This window comes from Mytilus galloprovincialis, chromosome 1, assembly GCF_965363235.1.
Source record: "Mytilus galloprovincialis chromosome 1, xbMytGall1.hap1.1, whole genome shotgun sequence".
NCBI classification, from domain to species: Eukaryota; Metazoa; Mollusca; class Bivalvia; order Mytilida; family Mytilidae; genus Mytilus; species Mytilus galloprovincialis.
This window is the reverse complement of record NC_134838.1, coordinates 106,427,228-106,443,862: the sequence shown is the minus strand read 5'-3', so window position 1 is coordinate 106,443,862 and position 16,635 is coordinate 106,427,228. Positions and strand designations below refer to the sequence as shown.

Genomic DNA, 16,635 nt, shown 5'->3' with positions numbered 1-16,635 from the left:
AAATGAAGTACCTGTGATTTTTAGGTAATTTGTTTTGACTTCACCGATAATGGAATGTTGAAGCAGACGAAACATGGCGTCAGATGTTGTTGTCCTCACTTCGGTAATTTCCGTGGTACAATTAAATTTAAATAAGCTTCACAAGTTACAAAAATTTCTGAATTCTTGTTTTTGCAAACAAATAGAAATTCATGTCGTATTAAACATTGAAATTTTTCCGATCTGTCCCGTTTTTACAAGATCGCGTTGAAACGTTAAATTTGGCCGCCATTAAAAAAAAAATCGTACGAGATTTAACGAGAGTGACGAAACTTTTCAGATGGGTCGTCTAGAAAGAGTTATCGTTCTTTGTCCCAAAACGATGCTTCTACCATAAGTGCCAGCATAGCTGGCATATTAGTACTATAATACCAACTTATTTAACGTGTTTACTTATTATCTAGTTCGTCATTTCATGTAAAATGTTGCATTCTTTCGAGAAATTTGTTTTACGGTTTTGTTTTTCGTACATCTATCAGTCAGAATATGTCATATAAATCAAAAATCTTATCCCTGATAAATAATGCCCTAAATAATCATAAAAAAAGTAACTGTTATACTTGATTACGCGAATATTAAGATTCATTGACAATACACCATACACGCTTTATTTAAAGAACTGGATAATTTATTTAGGGCTCAAATACCACAATTGAAATCTTAGGATTTTATTTTTGTTAAAGTACACACATGTTAACCGATGTACTTGTATTGCCATACGATATTTCAATATATTTTAAACCTGTTTCATCATGGAAGAACTGACTTAAAATTTTTTATTCGAAATGGGGATTTCTATTCCTATCATATATAGCATAGATATCCTTTCCCAGTGGCAACCTCTTTTTTCTGGCATTCACCACAGATCTTTTACTTTGTAGGACCCACTGATCAATAGATTTATTGTATATTGAATTTCAGATGTCCTTAATATTGCATGAAATATTTGTCACTGAACGTTAAGAAGAGAACAATTTATCAATTAACAGATTTCAAAGATATTTCGTGTATGTCAATTACAGTGTGTACTCTATCATAGTAAATGAAAATGAATTATTATTGATTCAGGTTCACTTGTAGACAATAGAAATTCATTTTAGAGAATTTCTTCCCTCGTTTTTACTACGTTTTTTTTTTATTCATATGTCTTTAAATTTGAGCAATAAGTGGTCAACAAAATAATAATATTAAAACATGATTAAAAAAATAAGCAAAATGAATATGGATAACATTTTTTATATAAAATATTTTCTCGCCTACCGAAACAAGGATTGAAATCATGATAATTTCAATCTGACACGTTTGATACTTTACAACAAGAAGTAGTTCATAAAATCACAGAACAGCTGCTCGCAATTACCTAATAAAAAAACGAGAATAAATATTTTAGTATTTTATAGGTGGTTAAGAATCATTTATGCATTTCAGTTGACAAAGATAAAACAAAGTCGCCTTTAAGGTGGTACCTAACACTACAGGGAGATAACTCTGTAAAATCAGCAGACTGTTTTAATGACGGTGTTCATAAGGGAATATTAAGCTTCTCAATGATCAAAATAAGTGTTTGTCAAACTGCTATATCACCAGTGTAATTTTTTTGATTAAACGTTTGGTTCAAATTTTTTGAAATTTTTATATTTTTGTCAAAGGGTCAAAGTAAATAATTTATCAAAATATTAAGAAAATTAAACGAGCCAAATTAAATTTAGTTTTGTGTTAGGTACCACCTTAAAGCTAGTACAGTATAGCAATTGGTATATTATTTTCACTTTATTTTAAGACAAGAAAGATAAAAAAAAACTATATTCCAAGGTTAAAAGTTGTATTTTTAAATAATGTTGTATTAAAAACATCGTTAATGACAATGTTAGAGCAATAACTAACGTAAAATTACTTATACATCGCTTTTCATAAGTACGGCTACATTGACGCGGGAAAAACTATGGACGGCTGGAAAGCGTTGTTCTACACAATTTTTGCAACGTCACAAATAAGAAACGTCAAGATGCTTTTGGCGGGACAAAGCAAGAAAAAAACTCGGCAGCAAGAGGGTTTAATGAAGCTACCCACCGTGGTTATTCCATGAATGTAGCTGTTGCATCATTTTACATGTTGATTTATGAAAAACTAATTGTTTGTCACAAAAACCAGGCTTTAAAAATTTCTTATAAATAGCATGAGAATTAGCTCCACATTGCACAATTCTGTCATTATCAGCTTTGAAGTTTATTTTATCACTGTAAACAGACAGCCATTCGGCAAGAGAAGTATCACCAAAATCAATATCAATCAAGTCGTCCTTATTTTTGCATTTTTTTTGTCCACAGTAAGTCCTTTTAGAAATAAGCGAAATGAGATCTTTTCCTAATACTAAAAACATTTCATCAACTCTGTTGTCTCTGTTGATCTGCCTACTTTTCCCGTGTCTCCAACCATAATAAAGATTGTCGGCTTTTAAAGTATTTAATCTGTGAAACATTTGAGGAACACATACAAAAGCATCGTCGTCTATTCTTGCTCCCATTAGAGCGTCTGGGTATACCTTATGTATATATTTCCACCACACGTACATTTTCTCACCAAATTTAACTGCTCGACCATGATGGGACACATTTAAATACACTATGTCTTTGTGTAAATTATTTTCTTTGATTGACTCAGAAGATGGCTCGTCTAATAAAAATTTGTACGTTATTTTGAAAGGTAGTACTTTGTGTAAGCGTAGCATTGTTTTAATCCAAGTGTTTCTTTGCGTATCCCGAAAAAGAATTTTCTTTTCCCCACTTAAAATCCCTAATACTATGTGAGGCCGGGTGTCTTGTGAAATCTGTGTGTTAAAATGTTGTTCGTTTGAGATTTCATTTTCGCCATGAACAGTCGTAGTGTTTAATTGTCGTATATAAAGAACACCAGAAAACGTTATATAGATTAATAATATTCCAGTTATTATATGCGGAATCCATGTATTGAATAAACATTTGAGACCTCTGACACATGTGCTTTTCTCGTTCATTTTAAAACTGCCAGCTATCTAAAACAAAAATATATATACCATAAGTAAATCTTCAGGATAAATAATTTACCAACAAGTTTGGTCTTGATTTTCTGAGATTTTTTTTAACACATTCTAATAGATCTTATTAGGTCTACCCTAAATCTTTTGGAGAATGAGTCTTAAATCAGTAATCAACTAATCAAAAAATCATAAAAAATCAAAATCAAAATACTAACAGTGTGCCCACAGAGGTTTGGTTAAATGGTGTATTGGTTATTAGAAGCTGGAGTAATAGATTGTAACAGCTTTATTACGAAACCATTTATCAAAAATTTCAAACTAAAATCTTTAAAAGCTGTTTGACTAGTACAATTTAAATAGTATAAATATAAAGCCTCGGTCACACCTTACCGGATAGCACGAACGGACGTCTAACGGATGAAAATAAAAGTTGTCCGTTGACAAAATTGTTATCCGTTGGGAGACCGTTGATGTACTGACCAAATAAAACGGACGTGTAACGAATGCATAACGGACACACACCGGATATTTAACGTACAAGAAACGAAAACGTACCGGACAGAACGGATGTCAAACGTACATCCAACGGACGAGTACCGCATAAAACGGACACCTAACGGAAGCGTACCGGATAAAACAGACACCTAACGGAAGCGTACCGGATAAAACGGATGAACAAGACATACGGAAAAATTAAAGGCGACAATAATAATACATGTAAATATCATAAATATTCAAAATGTTTCTGTGTAACTGGTTTTGGTTTGTTCTTCAAAATGCCGTCAAAGGGCAGTGTCTGGCCTGAAAAAGAGCTGCTTGATTGGAAAGACGTGCCCTTACTCTAAGATCGATTATGAATAATAAGAATTCATGAACCTTAAGAAATCTGACATACAAATAATTGGCATTTCTGACGCGAAACTTTCAATTGGCATTTATCCGTTTCAGACCCGTTCATCATCCGTTTAATTCTTTAAACGTCCGGTAGAAGTCCGTTTCTCATTCGTTCAACATCAGTTTTATCCGTTGAACGTCCGGTAGAATTCCGTTGGTGAATTTATCTTCCACACCTCCAACGGATGTGTAACGGATACGCAACGGATACAAAACAGAAACGAAACGGACGAGTAACGTACAAAACGGACGCCTACCGGACGTTCAACGGACATTTCATCCGTTGGGCGTCCGTTCAAAGTTATGAACATGATCAAAAATTTCCACCGGACAGAACGGACATCGACGGATAAAACGTACGCTATACGGACATGCAACGGATATTGGACGGACGTCTAACGGATAAGAACGGACGTCTAACGGACATGAACGGATTGAAAAAATGGTTATGCGTTAGGCATTCGTTCAAGCTATCCGTTAAGGTGTGACCGAGGCTTAAATCATTCATAGGTTTTATGTATTTTTTAAACACAAAAGAGGTAAAGTGGTACATCAGGGGCAGGATAATTTGATCGCGAAGATATGTTATGATTGCCAATGAGACAATTTTCCATCAGAGAACGAAATGACACATGTTAACAACAGGCTCTACATGTATACAAGTTTTATATAGCTAGGTGCTATCCGGGTACTTTGAAATTAAACAAATAACGATTGCACATGTTTAAATGTCGTGATCACAGCCATTATAAAATATTGTCAAATAGTTATGAAAACATTATCCACCTCGCATTAATTCCTTTTCAAATGTAAATTACTAAGACAAACGTTTTCATTAAAAATTTAAAATACTGTACATTAAGTCAACATACCTTTATATATCAAATTCTATATTTTCACAGAACCATATTTCAATTTAAAATGAATCCAGGTCACTAAGGCGAACGAAAACCAGACAAGCGTATAACAATGAATACCAGTTCTCATTGATTTTGTATACCTAGGACTATTTTTTATAATTTGTTTGTATTTTCTGTCGTCATGGGTTTGGTTTATTTACAGTTTAAACACAGAGTTTATGTATTAGATAAAATACAAAGGTAACAAAGAAACAGGCCGGTAACAACCGTTGCCGGATAGTTTTTCTGCACGAGTAGTCAGGTCAAGGTCCGAGGCGATAGCCGAGGACCTTGACCTGACTACAAGTGCAGAAAAACTATTCGGCTGGTTGTAACCGGCCTGTTTCTTTTGTTACTTTTGTTTTTTATCTGACTTGTACGACGTTTCAAGAAAGTAATAATACTTTTAGCAAGACTAAACATTTGAGAAACGTAGACAGCCATAAAGCAGTAAATGTAAGTTATAGCATAAACACATTTGTTTTTCATTTCCCTTCAACCGAGATTTTTTTTCATTAAAAAATAAAAAAAAACCAGGAATTTAATAATTTGATAAAAAAAAAAAAAAAAAAAAAAAAAAAAAAAGATCCATTTCAAGTAAAAGATAAATGTTTTACACATATAAGACTTTTTAAAATGCAACTTCGTAAAAAAGTAATATATTAAAGAAATATTTTAGTGGTAAGAAAGATAACGTTTGATTTTTATGAATAAAACGGAAAGCGGGGAAAAAGGGGGGGGGGAGGGGCTAATCCCCCCCCCCCCCCGGATCCGCTAATGAGCACTATTAACGGTATTCGGAAAATCAGGAATCATGCAAAACATTAATTTGTCATCTGCTTGACCATAATAATTTGTTTCTCATAAAATTTGGGATCATAATATCTATTTTAGGAGAAAACCATAACCCCCCCCCCCCCCACTATTGAAGTTTAATGTCTAATCCCTAAGTGTACTGATATGAATAGTATTTAACTGGAAATGTTTAAAACAAAGATATTGATGCTAACGTAAATATTTTGTTCAATAAAAAGACAAGAAATAAGTCGGTGAACCAAAAAGTTCAAATCTAATTAAAAGTTAAAGTGCCCATGAACTCACTGATCATGCACGAGTGATTCTATTCATAAAAAGTGTCCGTGTAACAACTAAAAAGAGTCCGTGTATCGTCTAAAAAGAGTCCGTGTAACACCCGTTAATGTACTGTTTTTCTATAGCTCTGCGGGGGGCAAAGTCGTACAAATAAGTGTGATACAACTGCCTGAAGCACATTTATCAACTTGAAAAGATTAAATTGTATGCTTGAAATTGATAAAAAAAAAATAATTGAATGGATCTTTATTGCAATAGCATAATCATGCTACAACAGATATTAAAAATACAATAAAACATGAATTAACAACATAGAACAATAGTATATATAATACACTGACATATACAATTATGAGACTATGTTTGATCGAATATTCCGTGCATTATTTTTTTTTTTACATATTTACACAAGTTGATAGTAAGAGACTTATAAGACGCTTGTGGTACACACAAAAGTTTGTAATTAATTGGCCAAGGACAATAAAACTTTGACGAAAAAAATGTTGGTACAGGTCCATAAGCTGGACAAACAAGAACAAAATGGTATTCATCTGAAATAACACACATTTACAACATTAACATTAAATATTTTATCTCGGAATATTATCGTAATGACCAACTATATTTAACTTTAATATTTCACTGTGTAAATTTGTTAACAGACAAACATGACTGTTACAAGGAAGATATTTTTCAATACAAAAAGTTAATTCAAATGTACAATAAAAAGACTACATTATTGAACAGTTGTTGACCAATTCTGCAAAGTGTTTTGCTTAATATGGACGAAGAGAGACAATAGTAACTTGAAACCCACCACCAATGCACAATGATTGATCACCTCTGTGGACCCCCCCCCCTTTTCCTGAGAGTGTTCCGAGCTAGGGGCCGAAACATGATGACAGATGGCCTCGGCTGAGGACATTGATGGTGTTTGCAGTAATTTCACCACTACTGTATGTAAGTAATTTGTAACCTGGATCTACCAGTGACTGCTGGAAAAGACTGTCTGACAACCATTAATAGAATGGTGACGTCAGGAGAGACAGATGACATTCAGGGAAGACTGAAACAAGGGTGTGAAGGGTTGGCACCCCTACACACTGTTCCTGCGAAGGAACACCATACCAAGCTACAACACAGAATAATGAGCAATATCCTAAGGGTCTTCCGAGAGAGGGTAGGATGAGCGACCAATTGAGCAGGACAACGGATAACTCGCCTAATCCAACTGACTTTGACTGGAACAACGACAGAAACTAAGTGTCATTGTGGGAAGGTTTACAAGAACTTAAAAGTTTTAAAGATACACCAGGCAAGAACTAAATGTGGATCTGGGAAGTAGCAGAGGTAACGCAGAGTTAACACGGATGAGACGACGGAGGACCACAGCCAGGAAGCACACCACAGTGCTGGTGACCTCTTACCTAATGAAGCTTCTCAGATCAACATTGAGGAGGAGCAATGGAATCAAAACCAGCAGAGAACATCGACAGTACCTTCAACAGACAGCAGGACAGAAAAGGTACAATGGCCACCAACAGATGATAGGAGATGGGGGATCTTTGGTGAAGACCTAGACAAGATTTTAGATAACACACTAACTGGAGATGTACAGAGAAAAATATCATCATTATCAACAATTATATAGCAGTAGGATAAGAACGATATGGATTTAGTAACACCAAAATCAGAGAAAGGACTCAGGGTAACACCAAACATAACAGACATCAACAAGAAATACAAACACTCAGAACCGAAATAAATGTTGTCACAAAGCAGTATCAAAAAGAAAACGAGGAGGAAAAAGAAGGATTGAATGAGCTTAGATCAATACTGAGGAAGAGAAGAAACAATCTACAAAGAGCAGAAAGAATCAGAAAATCAAGGAGAAAAAGAGGGGAGAAGTATGAAAGCTTATAATAGTCACGAGTTGATCAGTTCTCAGCTCAACTTGTTGACATAAATAAGTGGTAAAGTTGCATTATATCCAACCTTGTGAACTGATTGTGTGTACTTGTTTAGTTACTTTCTAAACTTTCCGACTTTCAGAATGTGTACTTGTTAACTTCTTCTGAAAAATATATAAAGAAGAAGATGTGGTATGATTGCCAATGAGACAACTATCCACAAAAGACCAAAATGACACAGACATTAACAACTATAGGTCACCGTACGGCCTTCAACAATGAGCAAAGCCCATACCTCATAGTGAGCTATACAAGGCCCCGATAAGACAATGTAAAACAATTCAAACGAGAAAACTAACGGCCTCATTTATGTAAAAAAACGAACGAAAAACAAATATGTAACACATAAACAAACGACAACCACTGAATTACAGGCTCCTGACTTGGGACAAGCACATACACAAATAATGTGGCGGGGTTAAACATGTTAGCGAGATCCCAACCCTCCCCTAACCTGGGACAGTGGTATAACAGTACAACATAAGAACGAACTATAAAAATCAGTAGAAAAAGGCTTAACTCATCAGATGGACAAATGTACAAGTGGACGTGGGCCGGTACTTACACATCCCGACACAAAAAGACACAATGAATAGATCTGAAGTTGACTTTGACAAAATGAACAAAAAGTATAGACTCGCCTTGTGTACATGGTCTTTGTTCACTTGTAACATACAACTAGTCTGCTAGTAGCATTGCAACACATCTTGTATACTTCATTTTGTGTACTTGTTTAGTTGTTTTCTAAACTTTCCGACTTTCCGAAAGTGCACTTGTTAACTTCTTCTGAACAAGTTTATATCAACAAATTGAACAAAATGTTTATTCTCATCTTGTGGTGTTGTTTTTTGTTCACTTTCTTTGCTAAGAAGGTTTACTTGTCGAGTTTTTTCTCACCTTTCTCATTTACTAAAAGTATACTTGTATTGTTTGTATCTAATTAAGTGTACTTTTCACAGATTCACTTGCTTTAGAAATTTTGCAAGTTTACTTGTTGAAAGTCAACTTGGTCTGAAATCTGTCGGCAGGGCTTGATACTTTAACCACGTGGTCTCAGTGGATATTTTGCGTACAACTCTATCCTGTCTGTAAGCATGGCACATAATTATATTTTAAAGGTAAATATTCAAATTTCTTTATTTTATTACACCTTAGTTAGGTGATGCATGAATGTTACGTCCATCATCTGTCATCTTGTACATTCGATTTTTAAATCAGAGCAATAGCTGAATGAATAGGGACAGAAACCATACCGAGGTGCTTGTCAACGAAAACATGGCGGCCATTGCTAAGACACGTTCTACTTCTACTTCTACCGGATAATGGCCACAATCAACTTACTGAATATTTTGCCATGACTTCGGCGGAGCGCATACAGACCCCTCCACCACCCCCATATTGTTGAATTTAGTTCAACTTTTTATCTATAGTCGTTAAATAAAACTAATTGTACAGCCGCTTTGCAAGCAAGACGGTATATATATGGTTCACTTTCTAAATCCGTCCATATTCTAGTCCGGCTAACTTGTGAGAAAAATACGGCTGTAACATTATTTTAATTTAGTTGTCTGCATATTGCAACGTATATTTTTACATTCTGCTACTTGCAGATGAAAAATAAGAAAATCGTACCCGGATTTTCATGGAAAGTCGAGCTCAAAGCTGTAAAATGATCATAAGTTGCATGGACAACATGTACCAAAAATACTAAACACAGTATCAAACAGACATTTTTTAATCATTACAAACTCAAACAACTTTCTGTTTAAACAAATATGTAGAATGATATTAGGATCCTTTTCATAACAGCGTTGACAAGACCAATTCTTGGCGCGCTCAGATTATCAATTTACTGGGTCGGATTAGGTGCACGTTCTTCTGTAACGCCCACTTGTCATATCGTTCGTATTATAGACATTTATACTGGACTCGTTCTTTTTGAGCAGTCAAAATGCGTTGCCTGTATATTTCTATGTCATATACAGTCACCTACCCGATATCACTTTTCCGCATGAATACTTAAATAGAAGTTGCCGAAATAACATTAAATTATTCATACGACCTCTTCAACCTATTCTTGTTTCAAATGCATACAACGATGCGTGGAACGACTCAACCTTGTTTCTTTAGCAATTATTGGAAAAACATATTTCATTTATTAATAGTTTTTGTTTGCAACCTATAAATCATTAATTTGTTATGCTTATGGTTGACATTTTATTCCATACTCAAATGATTTCGTTCACCATCGAGTGTGGGTTTCAACAGGTAAATGTACATTTCATTGTGTTGAAAATTTCTCCGTGAGCATGATATGAGGCCTTTTTAAAGGGGATTTCCCCAAATATTCAAATCAAATAAATAACCTTAACGCATTAAACAACAATTGAAAATGTTTTTTAGATTGCAGTATAAAGACAATAATAGCCGATATAAGGATTCGGCCCGAAACGGGGGAAATAGTTTGGCACAGCATAGCATTTCCCCGTTTTTAAGCCTCATCCTTATATCGTTGATACGTCAAGTCCATGCACTATTATTGTCTATTTAAACTGAAGGTTCACCAAAGGTTCTAAACGCGTAAATGAAATAATGCGAATAACAAGTAGAGGACTAAACCTTGTGGGTTGATTTAAATGTTAAATACTTAAACTTTCCTTTTTGTCTTCTCGCGCACCTGCATGTACTTTACTTTTTTTATTCTATTCAAATTCCCATTCGAAGTTCCAAACGACTCTGACAGACTGAGTAAGCGTATTAACATCAGTATTATCGATAGCCGATGAAAAACAAGTTAAAGGGTAATGTCATGATTCAGTAGTATTACCAACATACGTATTAGATACACCACGAGGGCGCTAGCACTAGTAAGTGTATCAGATTTACACCCCAAGATATATTTTTTATGTAAAATGATAGGTTTCTATAATTCAGGAGGGGTCTTCAAGCAATTTTATCTCAATTCATAGGAAAGCATGATAAATACAGGGTATCAAACTACATTTAACGACATTCTGGTGTAAGTATTGTTGTTGTCGAGCCACGCTGTTATTGAAATGATTATATAAAGGCATTGCATAATAGTTGGCTATTGTTTCTGATTTATTTTATATGTTCAACTTGATAGTGTCTTTGGTATTTTGTCAACTACATGTAAAATGAATACGTATTAGCTTGCCAAATATACTTCTAACGCCCCTTTTTAACTAGAAAGTGCCTCAGCATTAACTCTACATAACATGATTATAATGAAAGCATTAAAAGATAACTCTTTTAAGTAAGTAAAGAGGTAGCCCCGTATATTTGTTTTTAACTTAGAATAAAGAATGAAAACGGAGAATGTATCAAAGAGACAAATCCTTCAAAAGTACAAAACAACACAAGGCCATCAATGGGCCTTCAACACAGAGAGAAATTCCGCACCCAGAGACGGGATTGAGAAGGCCCTGAAACACTAATAAATACTAGATCGGGAATATGAACGCCAATCTACACTACGAACCATATAGATGAACTGAAATAAAATAAAAAAAAAATGCTATACAAGTCTTGCAAAGAATATAGGGTCCTCGCTTACGACAGGCTAAAAATATCTGGTAGGGTTAATTAAACATGTCCAAAGTCAGGAGCCTCTGGCCTTTGTTACTCTTGTGTTATTTTTGATTTAAGTGTCTAGGGTATAATTTGCAGTTTGGTATGACGTCCATTATCACTGAACTAGTATATAGAATCACATTCAAAACAGTGTGGCTGTGGCCATTGATTGGCGACCTAAATTATCCCATTGACCGGGACAGATTATGTGAACGTTTGTCTGTAATAAGCACTGCTCACTCTGTACTTGTTAAAGACACTTTAAACTGTGGGGTCACCAAAGGTTCTCAACACCTAAATAAAGTAATTCGAAAAATTAATCAGGAATAACACGATGTTTTGATTTATATCAATAATATAAATCAAAACATAAAGTTATTACTTATTAATTTTTCGAATTATTTTAATATTAAAGGCGTTAAGAACCTTTGGTGACCCCACAGTTTAAATTTTATAATAAGTAAGTAGTGAGCAGTGGTCATCACAGACAAACGTTCACATAATCTATCCCAGTCAATGGGATAATTTAGGTCGTCAATCAATGACCACAGCCACACTGTTTTGAATATGATTCTATATTTGTTAATGGGCCAGCTGAAGGACGCCTCCGGCTGCATTGAAGACCTATTGGTGACCTTCTGCTGTTGCCTGTTCTATGGTCGGGTTGTTGTTTCTTTGACACATTCCCCTTTTCCATTTTCAATTTTATTTGTTAGGTCCCACTTGGTTAAGGGAGTCGAAAGATACCAAAAAGACAATTTAACTCAAATGTGGGAACAAACTGACAAAGCCATGGCAAGAAATGGCAAACGACGTAAAGACAAACAGTAATGGAGTGATCGAAGTGATCGTAATATAACGACTGGATTATTCGGGTTTGTATATGAAAGGTGGCTATAGATAGAAAGAACAGATGCATTCCGAATAACATCCGGTGTTCCGAAAGACTACGGACATCGTCCAATATATACTGCATTAACCCCTGAGGTTTACGCAATAATATTTAACTAAATCTTCGGTCGATGCATCATCGCCTGGATAAGGATACCCACTAACGCCTTGTAGGACAATCAATACTGATACAACAACCTGAAAATAAGTATAAATCAATTATTACAGAAAGTCCACAAAGATATTCGTATATTTTTCTAGAAATCCGAAATCTTGCAGTGATAGGACACCACATCATATTATTACTTGTTTTCTATAAAATAGTAATTACGTATCTATTATCATGTGACAACCTTAGATATTTGAGCGGGCAGGTTTGCAAGCTATCCGCCAGCGGTACATCGCCTTTTCGGTAACCGATATCTTTCGCATTAAAATCATGGTAGTTGTACCCGAGTATTGTATGAATGGTAACTGTTAAAACTGAGTTTACCTGTAAAATAAATGCGCGCAAATGTCATCAAAAAGCTGCGCACAAACGTAAAATATTTTAATCCCCAAATGCGCGCAAACGTAGCAAATGTCATCAAAAGCTGCGCGCAAACGTAAAATATTTTAATCCCCAAATGCGCGCAAACGTACCATATTTACATTGCTGGTGATCCGATGGACAAATCTGTTGTAGAGTTGTCACTGACTCAGACGTACTGTATTTGTATCTTGCATTAATTTGTAGGATCCTTTACAATAGATAATTGAGCTGATCTGTAACAATGACATCTCCATGCCTTATATATCATGTACTGTATTACGACGCTAGATTAAAAATCAAGTATTCCCTTATTCCTATGCATATTTATTATCATGATTTGGCCTTGTATGTATGTTCCTTTTTATCTACTAGTAAATCACATTCGAAATGAATGACAGACGGACATGTATACAAAACTTAATGAATAATTGAAATCAATATATTTGTGTTATAATGCAAAGGTTTGCGTTGTAACGCAAAGGTTTGCGTTATATATGTGTGTGTTCAACTCTGTTATTTTATTGTTGTTGTTACCAGGGGTGGATCCAGGATTTTGCAAAGGGGGGGGGGGGCGAAGTTTTTTAATTTTTGGGAAATTTTGGGACCTTTTTTTGGCTAAAAAACATAAAATAAGTGTAAAAAGCACTTTTTAAACGGTTCGTGACGTGGGGCATGTATATTTTATAGTTGCTGTTAAGTGTAAGGGTTGGACAATTTTTATGTTGTATTCTCCCCATAAATTGTCTATCATAAAATGATAGTATGGGTCAAAAGCTATGAACTGATATATTTGATGTGGGACTTTTCAGTAAAAAATAGACATGGAAAATTCTCGCTTGTTAAGTAAGCATAAACTCACAGATTTCTTGTTGTAAACAAGATACACGCCGCGCTATTTGATGAATTTTACAATACAAGCGATGTACTTTATAGGTGAGGTTTTGGAATTTGTGTCAAATGTTCGGACTCAGTGGTGTTTGTCCATACAATACAATGTAAAATATTTTGCCCCATAACACCCATTTATTTTTTCATATAAGACTTAAGGGCATACGATACAGTTTTGATCCTGTATTTACAGTTTGATGAAAATTGCTATATAGGCTAATTTTTGCCTGATTAAATCAAATATGTAATAAAAAATATACCTTCATGTGCTACTTTTTGAGTTAAATGAGGTCGAAATTTTGTATATTTACTAAAAATTCGGATTTCTGGCTGTATTTTCCTTTTCGAAAGAAATCCATAACTTTTTTGTTTTAAAAGATAAACACAAATTGTTTTTTTGTTAAATAATTTGTAATTTCTGTATTTTATAAGTATCCTAAAAATTTATGCATTTTTTATTCAAAAATAAGTCATATTTATCAAATGGTCATGAATTGAGAAAAAAAAACGTAATTTTTTGCTGTATATTTATCAAAATTAAAAAAGTTGCACTATTTACAGTTTGATAAAATTTGGTCCACATAATCTCCCTGCAAAATGAAACAAAATGTCGTTTTAAAAATGGGGGTCCATGTACTCGTTTTCAAATCAAATCAGTTTGAACGATAAAAATCAGTCGAAAAATGCATCTTTTCCCGTTATGTCATAGTTTGACGTCGCGAAAATAACATTTATATAATAGTTCTTGAAAAACTGGTCATTATCGTGATATATTGACTGCCCACAGGACAGTGGTATTGACTAAGATAGTGATAATGACTGAGCCGGAGGCGAGGTCATTATCGCTGTCGCAGTTTATACCACTGTACTACGGGCAGTCCCTGTATCACAATAATGACCAGTTTTTCAAGAACTATCATGTTTATTTCATTGAGAAACCATGTTTTGGTAAATTCTCATAAATTCAAAATGCCTAAAGCAAACTCGAGTAGTTATACAATTTCTATGGCAAGAGTGAATACAAGTCGTAGTAATACTGCCATTCTGTTAGTACTATTTTTCAGTATATAAATACTTAATCAAGTTCTTTATAATTTTATAATTAACGAAAACATATAGTAAACAATTCAACAACTTAAATATAATATTGAAAACAGGAAAATGTTTTATAAAAGGGACATCTCCCTAAACCGAGACGCCACGCCCCACCGGTCATTAACAGAGAAACCACGCCCCAACGGTCATTATCAGACGGAGACCACGCCCCATCGGTCATTATCATGTCAAAAGTTCGTTAACGACCGGTTTTCTGGTCCGTTTTGTTCTGTTAATGACCGATTGAATGTATTACTGAAGAATAATGAATGTCATGTGGCCTCTTTTTATTCAATAGGAGAAGCTTATTCTTAACCGATATGAAATAATTTACGTCAGCAACGTCATTACCTCCCCTGTAACCGTATCGTATGCCCTTAATAGCTCGTGAAAGGTCATTTACCAAAATTTTAGAAGATTTTTGATTTTCTATCTTTTGTTTTGAGACCCAAATAATACCAATGCAAATATAGGTAAAAGTCCGAGTCAGCCTTTTCCCGCCATATTTTAAATCTCAAATATCTCGAAAAGGAGGTCCGTGACCTATCAATATTTTTTGCTTATCTTTATCCTTAATTGATGTTCTACGTAACCAGCTTATAGTATCAATTTTAATTTCTTAATTTCTTAATTTTTAACTTATCGTACCTAAGTACATCCTTAAAAAGACAAACAAGTAATTTTTATACAAATGTTTGGTTGATATGTTTTACCCAACAAAATTGAAAATTAACCAAAGGCTACGAATGATTCTGAAATGACAACGAATTTGTGAATGACGGTCGACAAATGGAGACATAAAGGCCACATCCAGCAGGTAGGTTGCAGTCTGATCTTAATAAAAGTATTCAATATATCAGTTCATGCAAACCCCCGTCCCCAAAAAATACGCCCGTTTTTTATTCATTATGTTCATTTAATGCTATATTATTCTGTTGGAAATTTTCGTTTCTATTAGCCAAAAAGTGGACAAAATTATTGTTTTCAATCCAAATACGGCCAGAATTTTTGTTTAAGGCAAAAAGTAGAGTAAGATTTGTTCTCTCAAATATCTCAGACTGCCTCCTCAAACAAATGGTTCGTACCTTGCACTTTAAAACTATCCAGAGCTTATACTGACTGGGGATAATTATTCAGCTATGCTATTTGAAGACAGACGCGGGCGTTTGGGGTTAAACATAATTTCGTAGGAAAATAATATCAATGTAGAACTTTTTTTCATGAGAGTATAATAGAGTATAACTTTCTGTTTGGTTGAATTGTGAAATAGAAGTCAATACGTTCTTGCTCACTCCTTTGTCGCTTTGAAGGTGTCATGATTTTTCATGCTCAGAATTGCAAATGTGTTCCTGTAATTTAAATTTCAAAATGGCTGAGTGACGTTTTCACGACGAACTGGTCAACTCAACCATACCGAATCACTCTACTGTGATGCGACTGTCATATAAATAAACTCATCATAGATACCAGGACTAAATTTAATATAAATGAGAGGTTTAGCGCTATAAAACCAGGTTCAATCCATCATTGTCTACATTAGAAAATGCCTGTACCAAGTCAGGAATATGACAGTTGTTGTCCATTTGTTTTGTCATTTGAATTTGCCATTTGATTAGGGACTTTCCGTTTTAAATTTTCCTCGGAGTTCAGTATTTTGTAATTTTACTTTTGACATAATCAGTAAATACTGACGAAAAAAAGATTTGGAAAGTTTCCTTATGTTTA

The 16,635-nt window shown here is 34.4% G+C and overlaps 1 protein-coding gene and 1 long non-coding RNA gene across 3 annotated transcripts in view; one reads left to right on the top strand and one right to left on the bottom strand.

Annotated features, from left to right (window-relative positions):
- LOC143049326 (beta-1,4-galactosyltransferase 4-like) overlaps nucleotides 1-16,635 on the top strand; it is a 262,011-nt gene that overhangs the window by 211,244 nt on the left and 34,132 nt on the right. Inside the window, exon 1 of one of the 2 annotated variants that reach the window (XM_076223001.1) lies at nucleotides 15,671-15,727. The exons of the other annotated variant lie outside the window; for it this stretch is intronic. Within the exon in view, the coding sequence (XP_076079116.1) occupies nucleotides 15,686-15,727 (42 nt within the window). The 5' untranslated portion in view covers nucleotides 15,671-15,685. Of the gene's footprint in view, nucleotides 1-15,670; nucleotides 15,728-16,635 lie in introns of those variants that run through there. 2 annotated transcript variants of the gene reach the window in all.
- Nucleotides 1,420-4,953, bottom strand: LOC143049365 (uncharacterized). The gene is made up of 2 exons (XR_012970202.1): nucleotides 4,822-4,953; nucleotides 1,420-3,070 (listed from the first exon to the last, which is right to left on the bottom strand). It is a non-coding gene; the product is annotated as an uncharacterized LOC143049365 (long non-coding RNA).